This window comes from Eschrichtius robustus, chromosome 12 (assembly GCF_028021215.1).
Source record: "Eschrichtius robustus isolate mEscRob2 chromosome 12, mEscRob2.pri, whole genome shotgun sequence".
NCBI lineage: Eukaryota > Metazoa > Chordata > Mammalia > Artiodactyla > Eschrichtiidae > Eschrichtius > Eschrichtius robustus.
Genome location: NC_090835.1, coordinates 71,786,722 through 71,805,302, shown reverse-complemented (window position 1 = coordinate 71,805,302; position 18,581 = coordinate 71,786,722). Strand labels below are relative to the sequence as shown.

Sequence of the window (18,581 nt, the reverse complement as noted above, 5' to 3'; positions counted from 1 at the left end):
AGTTTGAAAAGCACCATCTATTATAAACAAGGATACATAAAGATATAATGAGTGGGAATCTAAGTCTACAGAAAATCTTCAGCCCCGATAACAGCCCTCCCATTTCTCCAAATGAAACTTCCAAATTAAACCATTTACGAAGCTTGTTACAGAATCTTAAGTGTTAATCTCTCAGAAATTCTAATCCTAACTCACTGCATGATTTTTCACACCATTTAGCTCTAAATCAGGGATTCATGAGAAGGGGATTTCCAAAGTGGGTAAGAAATTGCTACTGGTAAGCTCTCTGTTTTGTTCATAAAAAGGGCCTCTCAACAAAATTTCATTACCATTCCACCCCGACTCCCCTAAATAACTGTAGCTGGTGAGCTCTGCAAATATTAGTGTGTGTGTTTGTGCGTGTGTGAGTATGCCTATTAGTCTATCTGCACAACAGAAATAAAGTTTAAAATTCTCCCACACCGCCTGCCTCAGGGAACAACACTACAAGCAAAATGAAATCAGGAATGCTTTCCATTTGCCCAGTACTGACAGACTCTTTTACAGTAGCGTGGACATCCCTACTGGGGCCAGGGTATGTGTTTTGGAAGAAATGCTCTCTCTTGACCCAGTAATGGCCTTAATGGCATGATCTTTAGGGGTAGTGGCAAAGTCTTACGTATCTTGGTACCCTAGCATATGAGGTGTTCAAAATATGTTTTTCACTATCGAATGAAAATGATCCAGGCCAAAATCAATTATTGAACATACATATCTATTCAGAAGGGAAATGGAACTATTAATAAACGGTTGATTTTCACCATATTTACATGTTAATCTAGCACAGCAGTTCTCAAACATTTGCATCTTAGGACCTTTTTACACTTAAAAATTATTAAGAACACAAAAGAGCTTTTGTTTATGTGGGTTATATCTATTGATATTTACCTTATCTGAAATAAAAACTGAAAAAAAACTTTTAATTTTCATTTAAAATTCACAAAATAATGTCAACATAAAAACATATTTTTATGAAAAATAACTACAAATTTTAAAAAAAATGAGAGCAGCCTGGCTTAAAGAAGAAACCTGGATTTTCACATCTGCAGTCAATCTGTTACAATGGATTGCTTATATGAAGCATATGAAGAAAAACCACCCTCACACGGATATATAGTTGGAAAAGGAAGGACCTCATGGACCCTGTGAATGGGTCCTGAGGACCTCTATAAGTCCCTGGACCACACTTTGAGAAAGACTGGTATAGAACAAAACAGGTTAATATAATTTCCATCTTCTCCACACTCTGTTCACATGCCAACTGACTTGTTCTAGTCCTGCAGAGACCCATCAATGCACCAGTACAAAGAGTAGTAAAACGTTTGTCCATTCTCAACAAAACATTAATATTTAAATAAATGAAGAAAAGAATAGTGGAATAAACTCTAGAATTATAATTTCAACCCAGAACATTCTATTTCTGCTACTTATGTAGGAAGAGTAAAACCATGTTTCATGTAACTCAAAGGATTCTGAGCAGTTAAATTTGTTTGTTTTTCAGATGTGATCTCTCACCTAGAACCCTTATAACCAAAAAAGGGCATCCCATATATTAAGATACCGACAAACACTCACCACTAATACTCCAAAATGTGATAAAGTCCAACAGCAATTAACACTGAATTTCTAAGACACCACTATCTTGCGGTTCAAAACTAGAAAGAATCCTTTTTTGAGAGGTCAAAATATCACCTGGCGAATGAAGTCAGTTCTATTTTTAGACACTTGTTTCTGTGACAAAGCATACTTAATATGAATATGAAATCGGGAGCTGTCACTTCTCCAATTTAGACTTCAGTTCTATTTACAGGCTTCACTAAGGCCCAACTCAGGTTTCTATATTTGCATTTTACCATCAACACAAGCATGAATCTCATAACACTAATGAAGAAACCACTCAGTATTACAAGAGCTTTTATTTTTTTGACATAGTTTAGCTACCAACAGTGTTTTCATAAATCTTGTCCTGCATCTGCAAATGAAAGAATGCACTGCCTTCCTCAGAAAAGGAAGTGACCTGTGCATGTTCTCTATAAGAGGCTTCACAGAAAATTAAAAAATACATCTATTTAGGCCATAGGTACTGCCCCGTGGACATTTAAAAAGAATTCTGAACATAGGTGCCCTTCTTCCCTGACCCTGTGCTGAGCCTCTCCTGTAAGTAGCTGTACCACAGCTGGCAATGTGTTCAAAGTGACAATGATTGAAAGGAAACTTAGCCAAACCTCCTTGCTTTACAGAAGTGAACACTAGCAGGTCTTACTAACAGGACCTTTCTTTGCAAATAATAGTTGAAAATGGCACAATTTGAATTATGTAAAGAAGTGTTTATATTGATATTTGGGAATTTTAAAAATTCCTTACCAACATGGCATCCTATTGTTTATTAAATCTAAAGAACCCTCCTTTTGACAGATCAAAAAGTGAAATGGTTTATGAAGCAACAGAGCATATGAACACAAAACATAAAGTTACATGCAGTCATTTTTTGGCATGGGCAGCTCTAAATTTTCAGAGAGAAGTTCACAAACACCATTAAAACACATTCACGTAAGTTTAAAATAACTACTTCTAACATGCAAATAGATAGATAACCCTATTACATGATTTTTTTTCAGCCAAACACTTCTGTCATAACAAAACTTAGATTTAATTTAAAAGCAGCACAGCGTCACCTATTAACCTGTATCTAGACAAAATAAAAACAGTATGACAACTGCAAAGGGCTAAAGCTATGTGACGTGTGGTTGTTCACTGTGACCTTTACTTTCACAGCCCCGTGTAGAGCATTTCATTTAATAAGAACATAAAAAAACTCTGCATTTGCAAAGAGGGGGCAGTGATGATGCTGCTTCAAAACCTAGTATGAATATCAATAACTGTATAATCTCAGTAAGTGCCTGAGGAAACCTTCATGGGAAACCAACCTTTCAGATTTGCAGACTCCTTAAGGGATCCTTGAAAAATGGGTGTTTAAAGTTTGCTAGTCTCTCTTGCAAAGGGGAATCTTGAAGAGGGGAATTCAGGTGATAAAAGAAATACCCATAAGCAGAAATTGCTGTTTCACAACAGGCAGGTGGCTATTTGCAGTTAAAACAACAACAGAAAAGACAGTCTCTCATTATGCTAAAAGCTCTGTTAAAAGAGATGAACTGTCACCACAAGACAACCAAATTTCAAAATTAGGTAGGGCAACTGCCTTTTTGAGTTACTTCACCTTGAGGTTACTGAATGGCACAGAAAACAATAGAAATATTAAGCAGCTGCTCAAAATCAGGTTCAGGCAATGAGAAGCCTCTCTTTAGTGTATCAAAACACATGAGCACATGAAGGTTCCCAAAAGTATGAAAAACTAGTAAACTTTTCTAAATATTTAAATCATTTACTGAGTATTGCCTTGCTGGGTGTTATGGGGCAGAGCAAAGCAGAATAAAATTAAGCCTCTGCTAATCTGGGGTATAACCTCTAAATTGGTACAGAGAGATGAGATTCTCATGTCAAAGAGGTGACCAACACAATATGTGATTAGATGTTACAGGGAGGAAGTTAGGAATTCCTTGGAGGAAGCAAGTGTGGAGGAAATGGTTCTGCGGTAGGCTTCCAAGAGCATGAATAAAAATGGTAATATGAGTTGCCATGGTGTCTTTTGGGGACAACAAGGATCTGGTTCATTTCAGAGCTGAGTATCGGTGCTGGGAAAGGTAGGGAGGTCAGATACAATGAGGTTCCAGATTACGTAGGGGAAGGATGTCTGATACAAGATTAAGAATCTGGATGATCAAATAGGCAGTGATGAGTCAATGAAAGAATTCCCTTTTTTGTTTAACATGATATCTATGGGGATTCATCTGACTAGTTTATTGACTAGGACAAGATTAGAAGCAAGAACAGTCTAAAGATTATGGCTGTAATCCTATGAAAACACAATGGTGGCAATAACTTCCCAGACCTTTAATATTTCTCCATTGAGCTAACACTAGAGGATCATAAACAAAGACAAATTAGGAAATATAAACAATATTAGAGTAATTAAGAATAAGATTTAGTTTGTGTACTTGGTACAATACATATTCTAAAATTAAGAGCACCTTTAATAGAAAAAAATTTTTAAATAAGAACAATATGTATAACTTCATTCCAATAAATTTAGAAATGCAGATGAAATAGATATTTTTATAATAATACTAATTGCCAAAACTGACTTTAAATGAGGTCAAAAATATAAATAGTCCAATATCAGATATCAGGCCAATCAGTTTTACGAATAAATTCTTCAAGCTTTCAAAGAATAGATACATTACACAATGTCAGAACATAAGACAAAAAGCAGTGTTAGGGCACTGGAAAAGATGAAAAGCTTTCTATGAGATTAATGTAACTAGTATCTAAACTAGACAGGAATAGCATGCCCACCATATATAAGCACACACGTACACAAAATTAACTCACTTATTAAAAAGGCACAAAATTTAAAATAAAATTAGCATTTTGAATCCATCAGTACACTGAAAGAACTACCAGAGTTTATTCAAGGAATGCAAAGATGGTTTAACACTGGAAGTCTATTAAATTAAGAGATTACATATTAAAGGAGAAATGTATATGATCATCTCAACAGATGCTGAAAAGCATTTTATAAACATTCCTCTCTGATTTAAAAAAATTAACAAGCTAAAAATAGAAGTTTCTTAACCTGATAAATAATATCTACCAAAAAACCTGTAGCAAATACTACATTTATGTGTGAAATACTAATATATTTCACATACATTAGTAATAAGAAGTAGTATCAGAGTTAGGAATAGGAAATACATATATAAAGCTATAAAGAAGAATTTCTAACAAGAAATGTATAAGGCTTACACTAAGAAAATAATAAATCTTTACTCAAGAATATTTAAGAAGGTTTGAACAAAGGAAGACAAATGATATTACTGTATGAGAAGGCCCAATAATGTATTAAAATGCCAATTATTCCCAAATAAACCTATATTTTCAGTGTAAACCCAATTAAAAATCACACTGTAATTTTTAATAGAATTTGACAAAGTTCATCGAGAAGAAAAAATGCAAAAAAATAGCCAACAAAATTTAGAAAAAGATTAAGGGGGAACTAGCTCTATCAAGATACCAATACACACCACAAAGTTATTTTCCAGTCTCAGGAATATACAATTAGACCAATGGAACAAAATAAAAGAGTCTAAAAACAGATTTACGTTTATAAAATAATAACGGAATTTCAAACCAGGCCTAATTAATAAGTGGTTTTGACATAATTGGTTATCCATTTGGAAAAATAATAAAGGTAAATCCCTATACCTCATATCATATACAAAATAAATTTCAGATGGAATCAAGAGCTAAATATAATTCTAAACTGTAAAATATAAAGAAAAATATTTTTATAAGCCTGTGATGGAGAAAGCCTTCTAAGAAACACACAAACCTAGAAGACAAACTAACAGACTTGAATTTTAAAATCTGTGAATTTTCTAATGGAATACAAGGCACCCAAATCAAAATTAAAAGTCAAATGACATACCAGAAGAAAATATTTACATGATATGTAACAAATATATAAGAATACATAACAAATATCCAGAATATATAAGGGGCTCCTACAAATCAGTCAGAAAAAAAGGCTAACAAAAAAATAAGCAAAGAATACAGATAGGCAAATCAATGGAGACACAAATAGCTAATAAACATATGAAACAGTGCTCAATCTCACTATCAGGAGATGTCAGGGAAATGCAAGTTAAGATAAGCTTTTCTTTTGCCTGTTGCCCCAAAAAAAAGAACACCTAACATTGGTAAAAGTATGGGAAAAATTGCTCACTCAAATAAAGTAGCATATAGGAATAAAGTAGTAATGTCATTTTGGAAATTAATTTGGCGGTATATATAAAAATTTTGATACATATTCTTTGACTTGTTAGTTCTTCTTCCATGTATTTATCATGGAAAAATGATACACGCACCATTACTTATGTTTAAAAATGTTTACATCATATGGTTTATAGCAGTGAAATATCAGAAACAGTCTCAAAAGAAAAGAGAAAATAATAATACAGAATACTACAGAGCAGTTCAAAAAGAATTAGGCTGACCTGGAAAGATCTCTAAAATATATGGTTAGGTAAAAAAGCAAGATACAAAACAATACATACAGTATGTTCTCATTTGTATAAAGAAAACCTTATATTTATGTAGACATGTATATAACTGCATAGAAAAAGAATATATATAATCCAAAATAAATAAACAGTGGTTATCTCTGGCAAGAGTGGGAATTTGGGGGGTAGGGAATGGGGTGGAGGCATTAAAAGAATATTTTCACCTTCTAACATACATAAACCTGTATGTCTTTGCTTTACTTGTATACTTAAAAAATAAAATAAGACAAAAAAGAGGGCAGCAAATAAGTAATTTAAAAGTCATGGTTTTGCTTTAATTTTGACTATTTTTAGACTACAAAAAAGGTCAGATGACACTCTAAGTGCCTGAACAAGTTCTCATCCAGCCAACAGTGTGGAATAGAAGTAATTTCCATAAGAAAACACTGCTCAACTGGTCCTTTTGCATTTTGACCGGGATTCATTTAATGATCCCATACATTGATTCCTGGTGAATTACAACCATTCAATTCAATACAGCATACAACTGTACGTTATCAAACTGTACTGCAAAGTACCAATCTTTTTAGAACACAAGCCCTAATAAAAGCAACATGCTTTACAGAATCAGCTTCAAGGTAAATAAATGCACTGGAAAAAAAAGTACCTTTAAATTAAAATCAGAAGAGACATTTAAAATTTTGGCATTCTTCATTATGGGAAAGAATCTCCCACTTTGATACTATTATATATCAGAAAAGCTCCATCTGTTGTATAATTATCTCTGATAAATGGCCTGATGCTCCAAGCTTCATTAGAGAAAAAGAAAGAGAAAGACACATACAGAGGGAACTGTAAATAAATCTCCTCACCATATTTCACTTAAAACCAGCCCAGCAGGAAGTCATAAAATATTTTTAATAGGTAATATTTTCTGAATGTTCTACTAGAATAAGTCAGCCTGTTTTGCACATTATCTGGTCTTCAAGTAGGCATAGTCCAAAAAGGGAAAACTAGTTTCACTTAGAGATTATTATAAATTTAATTGGTAAAAACAGACGAACATGAAGTTCAGCCACTCAGTGGCAGTGATATTAATTTTCCAAGGGACAGATCTGTCAGACAGGAATGAAGACTAGCAGCCAATGAAGCCCAATGCATGTTCAAAGACCCAAGGGCAGTTTAGCAAGGAAATCTGTTAAAACATGCCACCATTTTATTTTTTAAATGCCTGGGGAAGTTAGGCTATGACCAGGAACCAGTTTCCAAGGAAACAATGGAAATCTCTTTGTTCAAAAAAATTTAACCACAGATAAAGAATGCTCTCAAATTCCTGTTTTGGGAATCACTGTCATATTAAAGGAAAATCCAGCCAGCACTTGGAAATGAAGCTTCATTCATTAAAAGTCTTCACTAACATTCCAGTTAGTATGGTTCTCACTTTTTCTGTATATTTTCTTTTGGTTACAACAAAATCATCTCTTCGGTATATGTAGTAGAGAAGAACAGGAAAAATTTTCAGCATTATGGATGAAAAAAGGCCGAGAGCTGAGTTCTAGCCCTGTCATGTGACTCAAGGCAGGTCACCATTCAAACCTTTCCCTCATCTGTAGAATAAGGAGGAGACTATCTGCCCTGCCTATGTTGCACACTGTTAGGATGATCCCAGAAAAATAACGTTTGTCAGAGGGCTTTGTAAAACAGGGGTTGACGAACTTTCTCTGCAAAGGATCACTGGATCTGTGTAGTAACTACCCAATTCTGCTGTTAGAGTGAAGACGCAGCCATATGCAATACATACATGAATGAGCATGGCTGTGTTCCAATAAAAATTTATTTGTGAACACTGGAATCTGAATTTCATATAATTTTCACATGTTGTAAAACTACTGTCCTTTTGATCTTTTTCATTTAAAATCATTCTTAGCTCGTGGGCCATACAAAAACAGGTGATGGGCCAATTTGGCCTGTGGGTTATACTTTGCCAACTTCTCTTAAAAACTATTGTTTTATATATGTGTTGGTTGCTGTTTATTGCTTAGTATGTGCCTCTACACAGTTTAGAAACGTGTTCTGTACGAGGTGGGCCCTCTCTAACTGTTAGATTAGAATGTCAGAATATTTTAAAACAAGCCCATTTCTTGCCATTACTCTTCCCTAGTAGCAGGTATCAGCTCTCTTCCTCTCCTGCCTAGAAAGAAACAGACCAGCTAACTCTCCACCAACACCTCAATTTCCCTCCAGTACATAGTGGGACTGGCTAACCCCTGCCCCCGCCACCAAAAACCCCACAAAACCTAGCTCTGTAGGCATGTACACCATAAGGTCCCCCAGAGGGCACAAGCAAGGATGTCCAGGCCTGTAAGAGCATAACAATAGGAAATCTAATTTATAGGAGAAATAGAGAGAAGGGTCTTTTAAAAAATCTTTTAAGTCCAATCTTATAAGACTCTGACTTAAGGTGACCAGTCATCTGCTCATCTTGTTAAGGCTATCAGGGAAGATGCATTGTCTAAGTCAAGAGTAAATAACTAAAGTGATTGCTAAGTAGCAATGAAGACCCAGGTGATCCACTGACACCCTGCAAATTTCTTCAACTGTGACCCACCTAGGAGAAGAAAGGTGGAGGAATAGGTAGCAGGGGATTACTCATATTAATCTTTTAGTACCCTCAAAGAGACCAGAATTTCATATAATGCATCCGCCCTGACAGCTTTAACAACCAGTTCCAGCATTCTACCCACAACCTGACATTATTTCAAAAGTTGGCTCAAGAAACAAAGTACAGGGCTTCCCTGGTGGCGCAGTGGTTAAGAATCCGCCTGCCAATGCAAGGGACACAGGTTCGAGCCCTGGTCCGGGAAGATCCCACATGCCACGGAACAACTAAGCCTGTGCGCCACAACTACTGAGCCTGCACTCTAGAGCCTGCAAGCCACAACTACTGAGCCCATGTGCTACAACTACTGAAGCCCATGCACCTAGAGCCCATGCTCCACAATATGAGAAGCCACTGCAATGAGAAGCCCGCGCACCACAACAAAGAGTAGCCCCCGCTCGCCGCAACTAGAGAAAGCCCACGCGCAGCAACACCCAAGTAGCCAAAAATAAATAAATTTATTAAAAAAAAAAAAAAAAGATCAATGTCTCCTAGACTAGATTTGAATCTTCTAGGAAAGAGTTCTATGCCTGTTTGGGGTCATAGGTATCCTTAAAAAAAAAAAGAAAAAGGAAAAAAGAAACAAAGTACAGTAGCTGATTCGATTTGTTGTAAGGCAGAAACAAACACAACATTGTAAAGCAATTATATGCCAATAAAGATGTGGGAGGAAAAAAAAAAAAAGGAAACAAAATAAACCACAATTTATCTCCTCTATGAAAAACCTGGAAATTGAAAGAACAATAAATTGGTAGTAGCAAAAGCATTAAGAAATGTATGTTATTTTGTTCTTTTTAAGTGTCTGCGCAACATTCCTTCCTCTGTAGTTTACTTGCAAGCAACGGCCTTTACACTACAAATCACTACGGAGACAGGCAGCAATGGGGTGGTGCTGGAAAGCCAGGCTGCTCTGTGATGTTGGGCAAGATACAGAATCATCCTGTGCCTCCATTTTCACATCTGCAAAATAGATACGGTAATACCACCCGCTTTACAGGGTATTATGAATATGAGGTAGGTTAATACAAATAAAAATTTGGAACAGTGCCTGGTACTTAGTAAGTACTCTGGTGATAGCTGTTACCATTTTTATAGCATTTAAGTGTTATGACAAGTCCTTTGGTCACTATTAGAATTTTGTTTACAACTGCTTTTTGAAAATGCTTCCAATGGCTAAAGTTCCATGGACTCTTCTGCAGACACACATAAGATGCGATAGGAAGAGACACATGTGTGTTTAGACAAAGAAATATCCCTTTGAGCTTTTGGACACCTGTTTTATTTGACCTCCAGTCAAGGTGTTTTAAGAAATTCTTTTGGATAAAAAATCTGTCCTGTTCTCTGCTTTACATTGTCAATAGTTCTTACTCTATCTGCAGTCTTTTCGAAACAGCATTAATGTACCCAGACTCTCACCAACCTTTCTGTTCTTATATTCATTTAACTTTGAGAAGCGGAAAGCAGATGTAAGCAATACTCATTCTCTTGATTATTAGGAAGAAAAGTAAAACCTTTCACAAGCCCCAAAGAAGACTCAGCACTTCCAGTTCTACACTAACGCTTCCAGTTCTACAATAAAAATGGATCCATAACTACTACAGAGTTTACAGATTATGTAGTACTTGGATTTGGAATCCCAAACCCATTTCCCAGCAACTCCCACACCTTACTTCTCCATAACTCTCTAGGGGAAGCTAAGGACCAACAGATGAAATTCTGGTCTCTTGAGGATACTAAAACATTAATATAAGTAATCCCCTGCTGCCTCTTCCTCCACCTTTCTTCTCCTGGGTAGGTCACAGTTGAAGAAATGTACAAGGTGTCAATGGATCAGGCTGTCTACTCTCACCTGGGTCTTCACCGCTACTTGGCAATCACTTTAATTACCTCCTGTTGACTTACAATGCATCTGCCCTGACAGCTTTCACAAACCTTCCTTACTTTTCTTATCCCTATATCCACCCCATCCACAAACCAGGCACTTATCTCCTCACTCCAGCATAGTTTTCAACCTAGGCGAGAAGGCAAAACTCGCCTGAGAAAGCTTTTGCAAATGACATGCTTATTAACCACTATTCCTGCTACTGCCTCCCTTACACCCTAAAATTCTCATGCACCTGTTAGGGAGAACAAACCAGAAACTCAAGGAGAGATGTATGTATTTGAAAAGGTGACCTCCTTGTGGATAGAGACCTAATCTTATTCATTTCTGTACCCAGCACTTAACCTAGTGCCATTTAGCAAAGACTGCTAAATGAATATACAAACCACTGAAACAGCTTATTAAATAGTTTATTTAGAGAATTAATCACATGATCACCAAATCCAAATTTTTCTTGTCAGCTTACAGTTTCCTGAAGCATTTTCACAATGTTGAGGCAATATACTATAGTGGTTGAAAGCACAGGCTCTGGAGCCGAATCAGTGGGTTGGAGCATGAGCTACACTGGGCAGCAAGAGCTCTGAATTTTGGGTGGAAGTTACTGAACCAGTCTATGCTTCAACTTCCTCATTTGTAAAAACAGGGATAATAAAAGCACCTACCTTATAGGGTACTGTGAGAATTAAATGTTAGCATGTGTAAAGAGCTTAGAAGAGGGCTTAGAAGATAGCCAAACACTTCATAAATATGAGTAAATATTTTCATTATTATTAATATTAATTATTATTATTTCATTATTAATATTTCATTATTATTAATTATTAGTATTGTGAGAATTAAATGTTAGTATGTGTAAAGAGCTTAGAAGATAGCCAAACACTTTTATAAATATGAGTGAATATTTTCATTATTATTAATAAAGCTTACACCGTACGTTGAAATTTGTTCCTTGCCTTTTGTGACCTTGCCCACTATCATTTGCCTCCTCTCTGACTTCTTCAGTTGCCTCCTCTGTTTTGGTTTCCCTCTAAGTTCTATTCTCACTGCTTTTCTTTCTTCTCACCTTTGGCAATCTCACTTAACCCCTAAGGCTTCACTTATCATCTGCATGTGGATGAAGCCAACCTTGACTTCTCTCTCCTGAGCTCCAACTCAAACTGCCCAGTTGAACACTTAAGTCATCATTAAACCTCATATTAGCAAATCTCCTCCTCTCTCCAGATCTATGAAAATCCAAGGTTTACAATAATGAGCTCCACAAGAATTAGGAAATGAGATTAGATTCTGAGAGTTTCACTTGAAGAGTTAAACACACAATGGTTTAAAGCAGTGATGTCACCAGAAAGAGAGAATGGATCTGAAACTGGTAGAACTACACATCCTTAGTCAGATAGAAGGTATTTACGTATATATCGAAAGGAAAAATGTGGCAGTCTACAGCAGCCTAGAGTGGCAAGTTATGGAAACACAGGAAGTGCTGTGTCCTAGGGGCTCCAGAGCGCAGGGTAGGTCTAATCCCAAGCAGAGGAGGGGGAAAAGGGCATAAAGATGGAATCTTGTACTACTGAACGTAAGACTTTCCCTATATGTCCTCAGAGTACACCTGACAATCAGCGTGACTCAAACTTTCACTTCATCTAACTCCACTTGTTCTGAGTCCACACTTTGCCATTTGCTATGTAAATCCTTGTTATGGGTCTGCTTCCCATAAAGATCTGACTCCAGAGAAAATGTTTTAGTCATACAGTCATATGGATATAGTGTTTTTATTTTCAATCCCTGTTATAAGGATATTTCATGATGAATTAATCAAGTAACTTTTGGTTACCATGTGAGTTTCCACATACCTTAATTTCACAGAAAGAAAGTGTTGATCTTACCAACATGAATATTTCTATTCTCTGTGGCAGTTATATTTCACATTGTGAATTAACTAATTAAAAGCATGAGTTCTAAAGACAAATGCTTGAATTTGAATGCCATTCTGGTTACTAGTTTGCTACCACAGGCAAATTACTTGATCTCTTTGTGCCTGTTTCCTTCTATACAATGGGGAAACTGAGTATTTACACCTCAATGAGTTGTCATGAGGAATAAAAGAAAAAATATGCAAAACATATAGAACAGTGTCTTGGACATAAAGTGCTCAATTAAAGGTAGCTGCTGTTATCTCAGAGCACTTGGGTTGCTCAAGTTGTTTTGATCCTGGCCTGATCCTGGTGTGTGTGGATCCAGTCAGATGCCATTCCATAAGATGAGATTCTGATCAGCTCCAACCTTTCCCTTAGACAAGGAGTTCTTAACCTAAAGGCCATAGTGAGCTTTAGAAAACTTTTATTCAAAATTGAGTATAAATGGTTGGTGTGTATTTTTCTGAGACAAGGGGCCAGAGCTTTCATCAGCTTCTCAATAAGTACACAACCCTCAACAGATTTTTAAAAACAAAACAAAACCTACTGCCTTAACATTATCACTACCATTTTCATCTTTTTTTCTCCTCTTACATAATTTCAACATCTTTGCCTAGGCCTCTATTCAATAAGTTACAATAATTTAAAAATTTTCTCTGTGCAATGTTATCTAGTATAATCCTTCCCATTTTCAATACTGCCATTCTACTTCTGCAAAATAATTGTAGTAATATTACTTCCTTTGCTCAAAAACATGACTACCGTCTAACATCCAAATATCTTCGCTGAGCAGTCAAGTCTCTGTGGCACGGCCACAATCTACCTGTCCAGCCTTGTCCCCCATAAATGGCCCTAAAGAAGTCACTTGCCATTGCAGAACTCCATGCAGCTTTCCTCCATATTGTGTCTATCTTCAACACCACCTTCTCCAGTAAACCAACACCCTTCTTCAACAGTCCATGTCTTCAATACGTAAGAAAGACCATTAAAATAGGTGCACACAACCATGTATCAGAGTTTCTCAACCTTGGCATTACTAACATGTCAGGCTGGATAATTCCTTGCTGTGGAGGGCTGTCCGATACAGTGTCAGATTTTACAGTGTTGGGGGGAGGGGGAGGGGCAAACTCACTCCTGGTTGAGAACTACTGATATAAGAAATATATTTAATTTCCACTGCTAAACAGTAAATTCTTTGAGGACAGGGACTATGGCCTTTTTTACCTTTATGTTTTCAACTTTACCTAGTACAGTGGCTTATGACAGGGGTTTAGATAAACATTTGTTCTCTGCTAATCTTTCCAAAGTTAGTAGATAGAACATTCTAACCTACCATATTCCAAGGATTTCTAGATATTCATTAAATTTGAAACACCAGATTTCAACCTGTTAAGTAAAGCTTTTAAAAGGTAAAAAGCTGCTATGTCATAACATCACTACAATTTTCAACAAACCCTGTCAGTTACAGTTGTGCCCTAAAGGAAATGGTTAGAGCATTATAAAGCTTAAATGGACAATGGACTTCCATATCACATATATGATAATAGTATTCTGTCACTGAGAACTTACAGAAGAGTAAAAGAAAATACTTCCTCCTCCCTTCAAATATCCTGTGTTCTATGAAGTATATAGTGTTATCTCGTTAACTGCCTAGAAACACTCGAGGCCCACTTAGTGACAGAGGCAAGGCTTCAACCAAAGGTTCCTAAATCAGGGTAAGTTCCCTAGACCAGTGGTCCTCAATTCTTGCTGCATATTTGAATCCTCTGAAGAATTAAAAAGAACAGATCACTGAGCCTCACTCCAGACCAGTTAAATTACAGATTCAGGGAATGGTGCTGAAGATTAAAATTGTTCTAAAAATCCCCAGTGGATTCTAATTTACAGTCAGGGCTGAGAACAACTGCCCTAAACTGGTTCAAAACCTCGTGTACCCTGACAGTTAACATAAAAGGCGATCCTTTAAGAAAACCTTAAGTGGGCTTCCCTGGTGGCGCAGTGGTTAAGAATCCGCCTGCCAATGCAGGGGACACGGGTTCGAGCCCTGGTCCGGGACTATCCCACATGCCGCGGAGCAGCTAAGCCTGTGCGCCACAACTACTGAGCCTGCGCTCTAGAGCCCGCAAACCACAACTACTGAGCCTGAGTGCCACAACTACTGAAGCCCGTGCGCCTAGAGCCCGTGCTCCACAATAAGAGAAGCCACTGCAATGAGAAGCCCGCACACCACAACGAAGAGTAGCCCCCGCTCACCACAACTAGAGAAAGCCTGTGCACAGCAACGAGGACCCAACACAGCCAAAAATAATAAATAAATAAAATAAATAAATTAAAAAACACACACACACAAAAAAAAACCTTAAGCTCAATGGAAGGCTGAAACTTACTCTCTACCTTGCTGACTTGGGCCTATATGTTAACACTTAATCTTGAATTGAAAGAGCTGCTATCATTTTTTCTGGAAGAGGCATTACCAAGAAACTCATGATATGATTCTTAGGCTGCTTTCTCTACCACTTCACAGGATCTGAGACTTACACTCCTCTTTACTTGGTGAAGTTACATTCAGTTCTGTCGGAAGCGGCTGCTGGCTGGGACTAAGAGTTGGCGTGGTTATCGAGGTATTGCTGTTGTCACTGGTGGTCTCTTCGGAAAACAAATCTGATTGGCTGTTACTTGTACTTGGAGCGGAATCATCGTCTGGTTGTTTCTTTTGAAAATCTGAAGAGAAAGAGTGAGAAAACCAGTTTAAATAAGGAGTTCACAATCGTCTTGGGTATTAGAAAATAATGCAAGTCAGTATAAAAATTAAAACTAATTTGGGTGATAAAAAGAATTGAAGTAAAATACTGGTCAAAAACATAGAAGATTGGTGGAGGGTAAGTGAGTTAAAGATTTCCAAGATGAGTGGTAGACATACTGATTTTAATGTAAGACTCTGCAAAGCCAAATACATGTTAAAATTTTAGGGTAGGGGTAATCAAGGATAAAACAAATAAAGAAAAGTTGTTCAAACCAATAAAGGACAGGTTAAGAAGGAGAAAAACAGCAGAGGAAAAAAGGGGAAATAGAAAACACATAATAATGTGGCAGAAATAAGTACAGATGTATCAGTAGTGGTAATAAATGTAAACAGACTAAACTTAGCAGTTAAAAGATAGAAAATTCAGACTGAATAAACAAAGTCCTGTTTTATGTAGTTCCTAAGAGACATACTAAAAACATTAACATGAGAGAAAACTTTCAAAGTATATAAACAAAATACCAGCAAATACAAATGATTAAAAAGCCAGTAATAGCTATAGTACTGTTAGGAAATGTAGACTTTAAGGCAAAAACATTATTAGAGATAAAGAGGATCATTATATAAGAGTGAAAAAAATTAGCAGAAATATAAAACAACTCTTAATCTGTATGCACCCAATAACAAAGCCTCAAAATAGGTAAAGCAAAAATGATTGTATCTATGGGAAACTGACAATTAGGTAATGAATTATTTTCAAACACATTTGGAATATTTATAAAAACTGCCTAAAACCTGGATAAACCTTGACCACACATTAGGTTATAAAGCAAAAGTCTCAACAGATACCAAAGAATTAGTAAGATATAGGCATTATGAATTGACCACAGAGCAATTAAGTTAAAAATTGGTAACAAAAATCCTATATATTTGGAAGTTTCTAAAATACACTTTAAACTCATGGGTCAAATTAGAAATTAGAAAATATGTATAATTAAATGATAATGTAATTACTACTTATCACTATCCAGTAAAGATAAAGATGCACATACATTACCTATACCCCATTTTTATTACTAGGTATATGCCTGACAGAAATTCAACACACAGGTACAAGGATGTTGATTACATACTGTTTGTAATAGTAAAAAGTCAGACCTAAAGGACCATAAATTATATTATATTCAAATAATGGAATAATGTACACAGTGAAAATAACTATTGCCACACACATCAACATGAATAAATCTCAAAATTATAATGTTAAACAAAAAAGCAAGTCACTAAATAACATAGTAAGACTGTACTGCACAAACCTTAAAAACAGGCAGAACTTCAAATAATATATTGTTTAGGAATATGTATCTATAAACACTAAAAAAATTAACACAATTCAGGAGGGTGGTTACCACTGAGATTTGGGGGTGTGGGGGGTGTGAAGTGAGAGCTATGCAGAAATATTCAAAATTATAGGTAATGTCCATTGACAGAGAATAGATTAAAATGATACATTCATTCATATGATGAAATACTCTATGGCAGTTAAAATAAATGAATAGAGCTACAAGTACAACAGAAAAATCTCAAAAACAATGTTGAGAGACAAGCAAGCTACAGAAAGATATGTATCTAATAATATTTATATAAAAATTTAAAATATGTAAAAATATATTGTTTATTGGTACATAATTACAATATAAAAACATGTGGAAATGATACACCAAATTTAGGATAATAGTTATCTGGGGGTGGGAGGGAGGGAGGAACTGGGATCTTCAATTCTATCTGTAATTTTTTTTACTTCTTAAAGCTAGTGGTCAGCGTATGACTGTTTAAATTATTATGTTTAGTCTCGGTATGTTTCATTTTAAAAAATCTTATGCTAGTCTATGAAGTACAGATTATACTTCACTGCATCAATTCAGAAAAGGAACAGAAGATCCTGACAACTCCATTTTGCCTTATCTTTTGAACCAGAGAAGCTGTTGCTATTATGCTCTATAACCTCATCAGAACCACTATTCTGACATATTCTGAGAATAATAATAGCTAGCTAGCATTTATGTTGCATTTACCATGTGCCAGGCACTGAACTAAATGTTGTATATATTTAACTCATTTACTTTAATCCTCTGAACAACCCTAACAAGGGAGTTATAATTACCACCACTTTACTGATGAAGAAACTGAGGCTCAGAAAATTTAGGTAATTTGTTCCAAGTTAATAGCTAGTAAGTAGCAGGATCAGGATTTAAATACAGATCCATCTGACACAAAAACTCATGGTCTTCAATCTCAACCACAGGATGTAGAACGGTGTGCATTAGACTGGCCCAAGGAAAAGGCCTCCGTGTCAAGCCCCCACCCATTTACAGCACCAATGGTGAATGCAATGGATTTAGCCAAAGAATTGCTAACCTGCTGTGCATGCCCATTAGTGATCTAAAGCCTCTACTGCTTCTATTTATTTCTCCTAGCCACTTTCTTATTTTCAGTGTTTTGACATTTCAAAATGGGTTATTATCTCAATGTTATTTGTACAGCACCCTCAGAGAAAAAGGTACTGTATAAGTGGAATAAAAATATTGCAAATGATGCTTCTTTTTTATATCATATCATCTCATTAGCTCTCCTATGTCAATAATCATTGTGTCCCTCCTATAGCCACCTTTCTACCATTTAATTGGAAATGTTATAAGACCCTAAAAGAATTGAAACTGAGTCATCATTGTACTATTTAATAGAATCTCCATTGCCTCAAGACAAACACATAGAATCACTCACTGAGGCACAATAACCCTTTGAAGTTAAATGATGCTGGTGTCTAAAGACAATTACCAAGTCCCACCTACACAATCTCCAGCCCATGTTTGCCATGCTCCTTGCTTGATGTTCAGGTACTTTTCTTTAAGTTTTCTTTTGTAAATCTGCAGCTGTCATAAGGCACCTTCCTTTAACCCATCCTCCCACTGATGCCTTCTTCTGCACCTCCACTGGACGATGGTGTGAAAAAATCATCGGGCTAAAAGTAAAGATTACAAACCAAACTGGCTGCAAACAAGAGAACTAAGTAGAAGCTTTACACATTCTCCACTTCAATTCAATAAAGAAACCAGAAATAACAGAATTTTACAACCAGAATTAACTTTAAAGATCTAGCTCAATCCTCTCATTTTACAGATGAAGAAAGCAAGAGCCAAGAAAGTTAATGCAACCCACCAGAAATTCA

The 18,581-nt window shown here is 36.1% G+C and overlaps 1 protein-coding gene across 1 annotated transcript in view; it reads right to left on the bottom strand.

Moving 5' to 3' along the window:
* The window catches only part of ZFAND3 (zinc finger AN1-type containing 3), a 331,536-nt gene that overhangs the window by 60,230 nt on the left and 252,725 nt on the right, over window positions 1-18,581 (bottom strand). Inside the window, exon 3 of the mRNA XM_068559439.1 lies at window positions 15,148-15,330. Within this exon, the coding sequence (XP_068415540.1) occupies window positions 15,148-15,330 (183 nt within the window). The remainder of the gene's footprint in view (window positions 1-15,147; window positions 15,331-18,581) is intronic.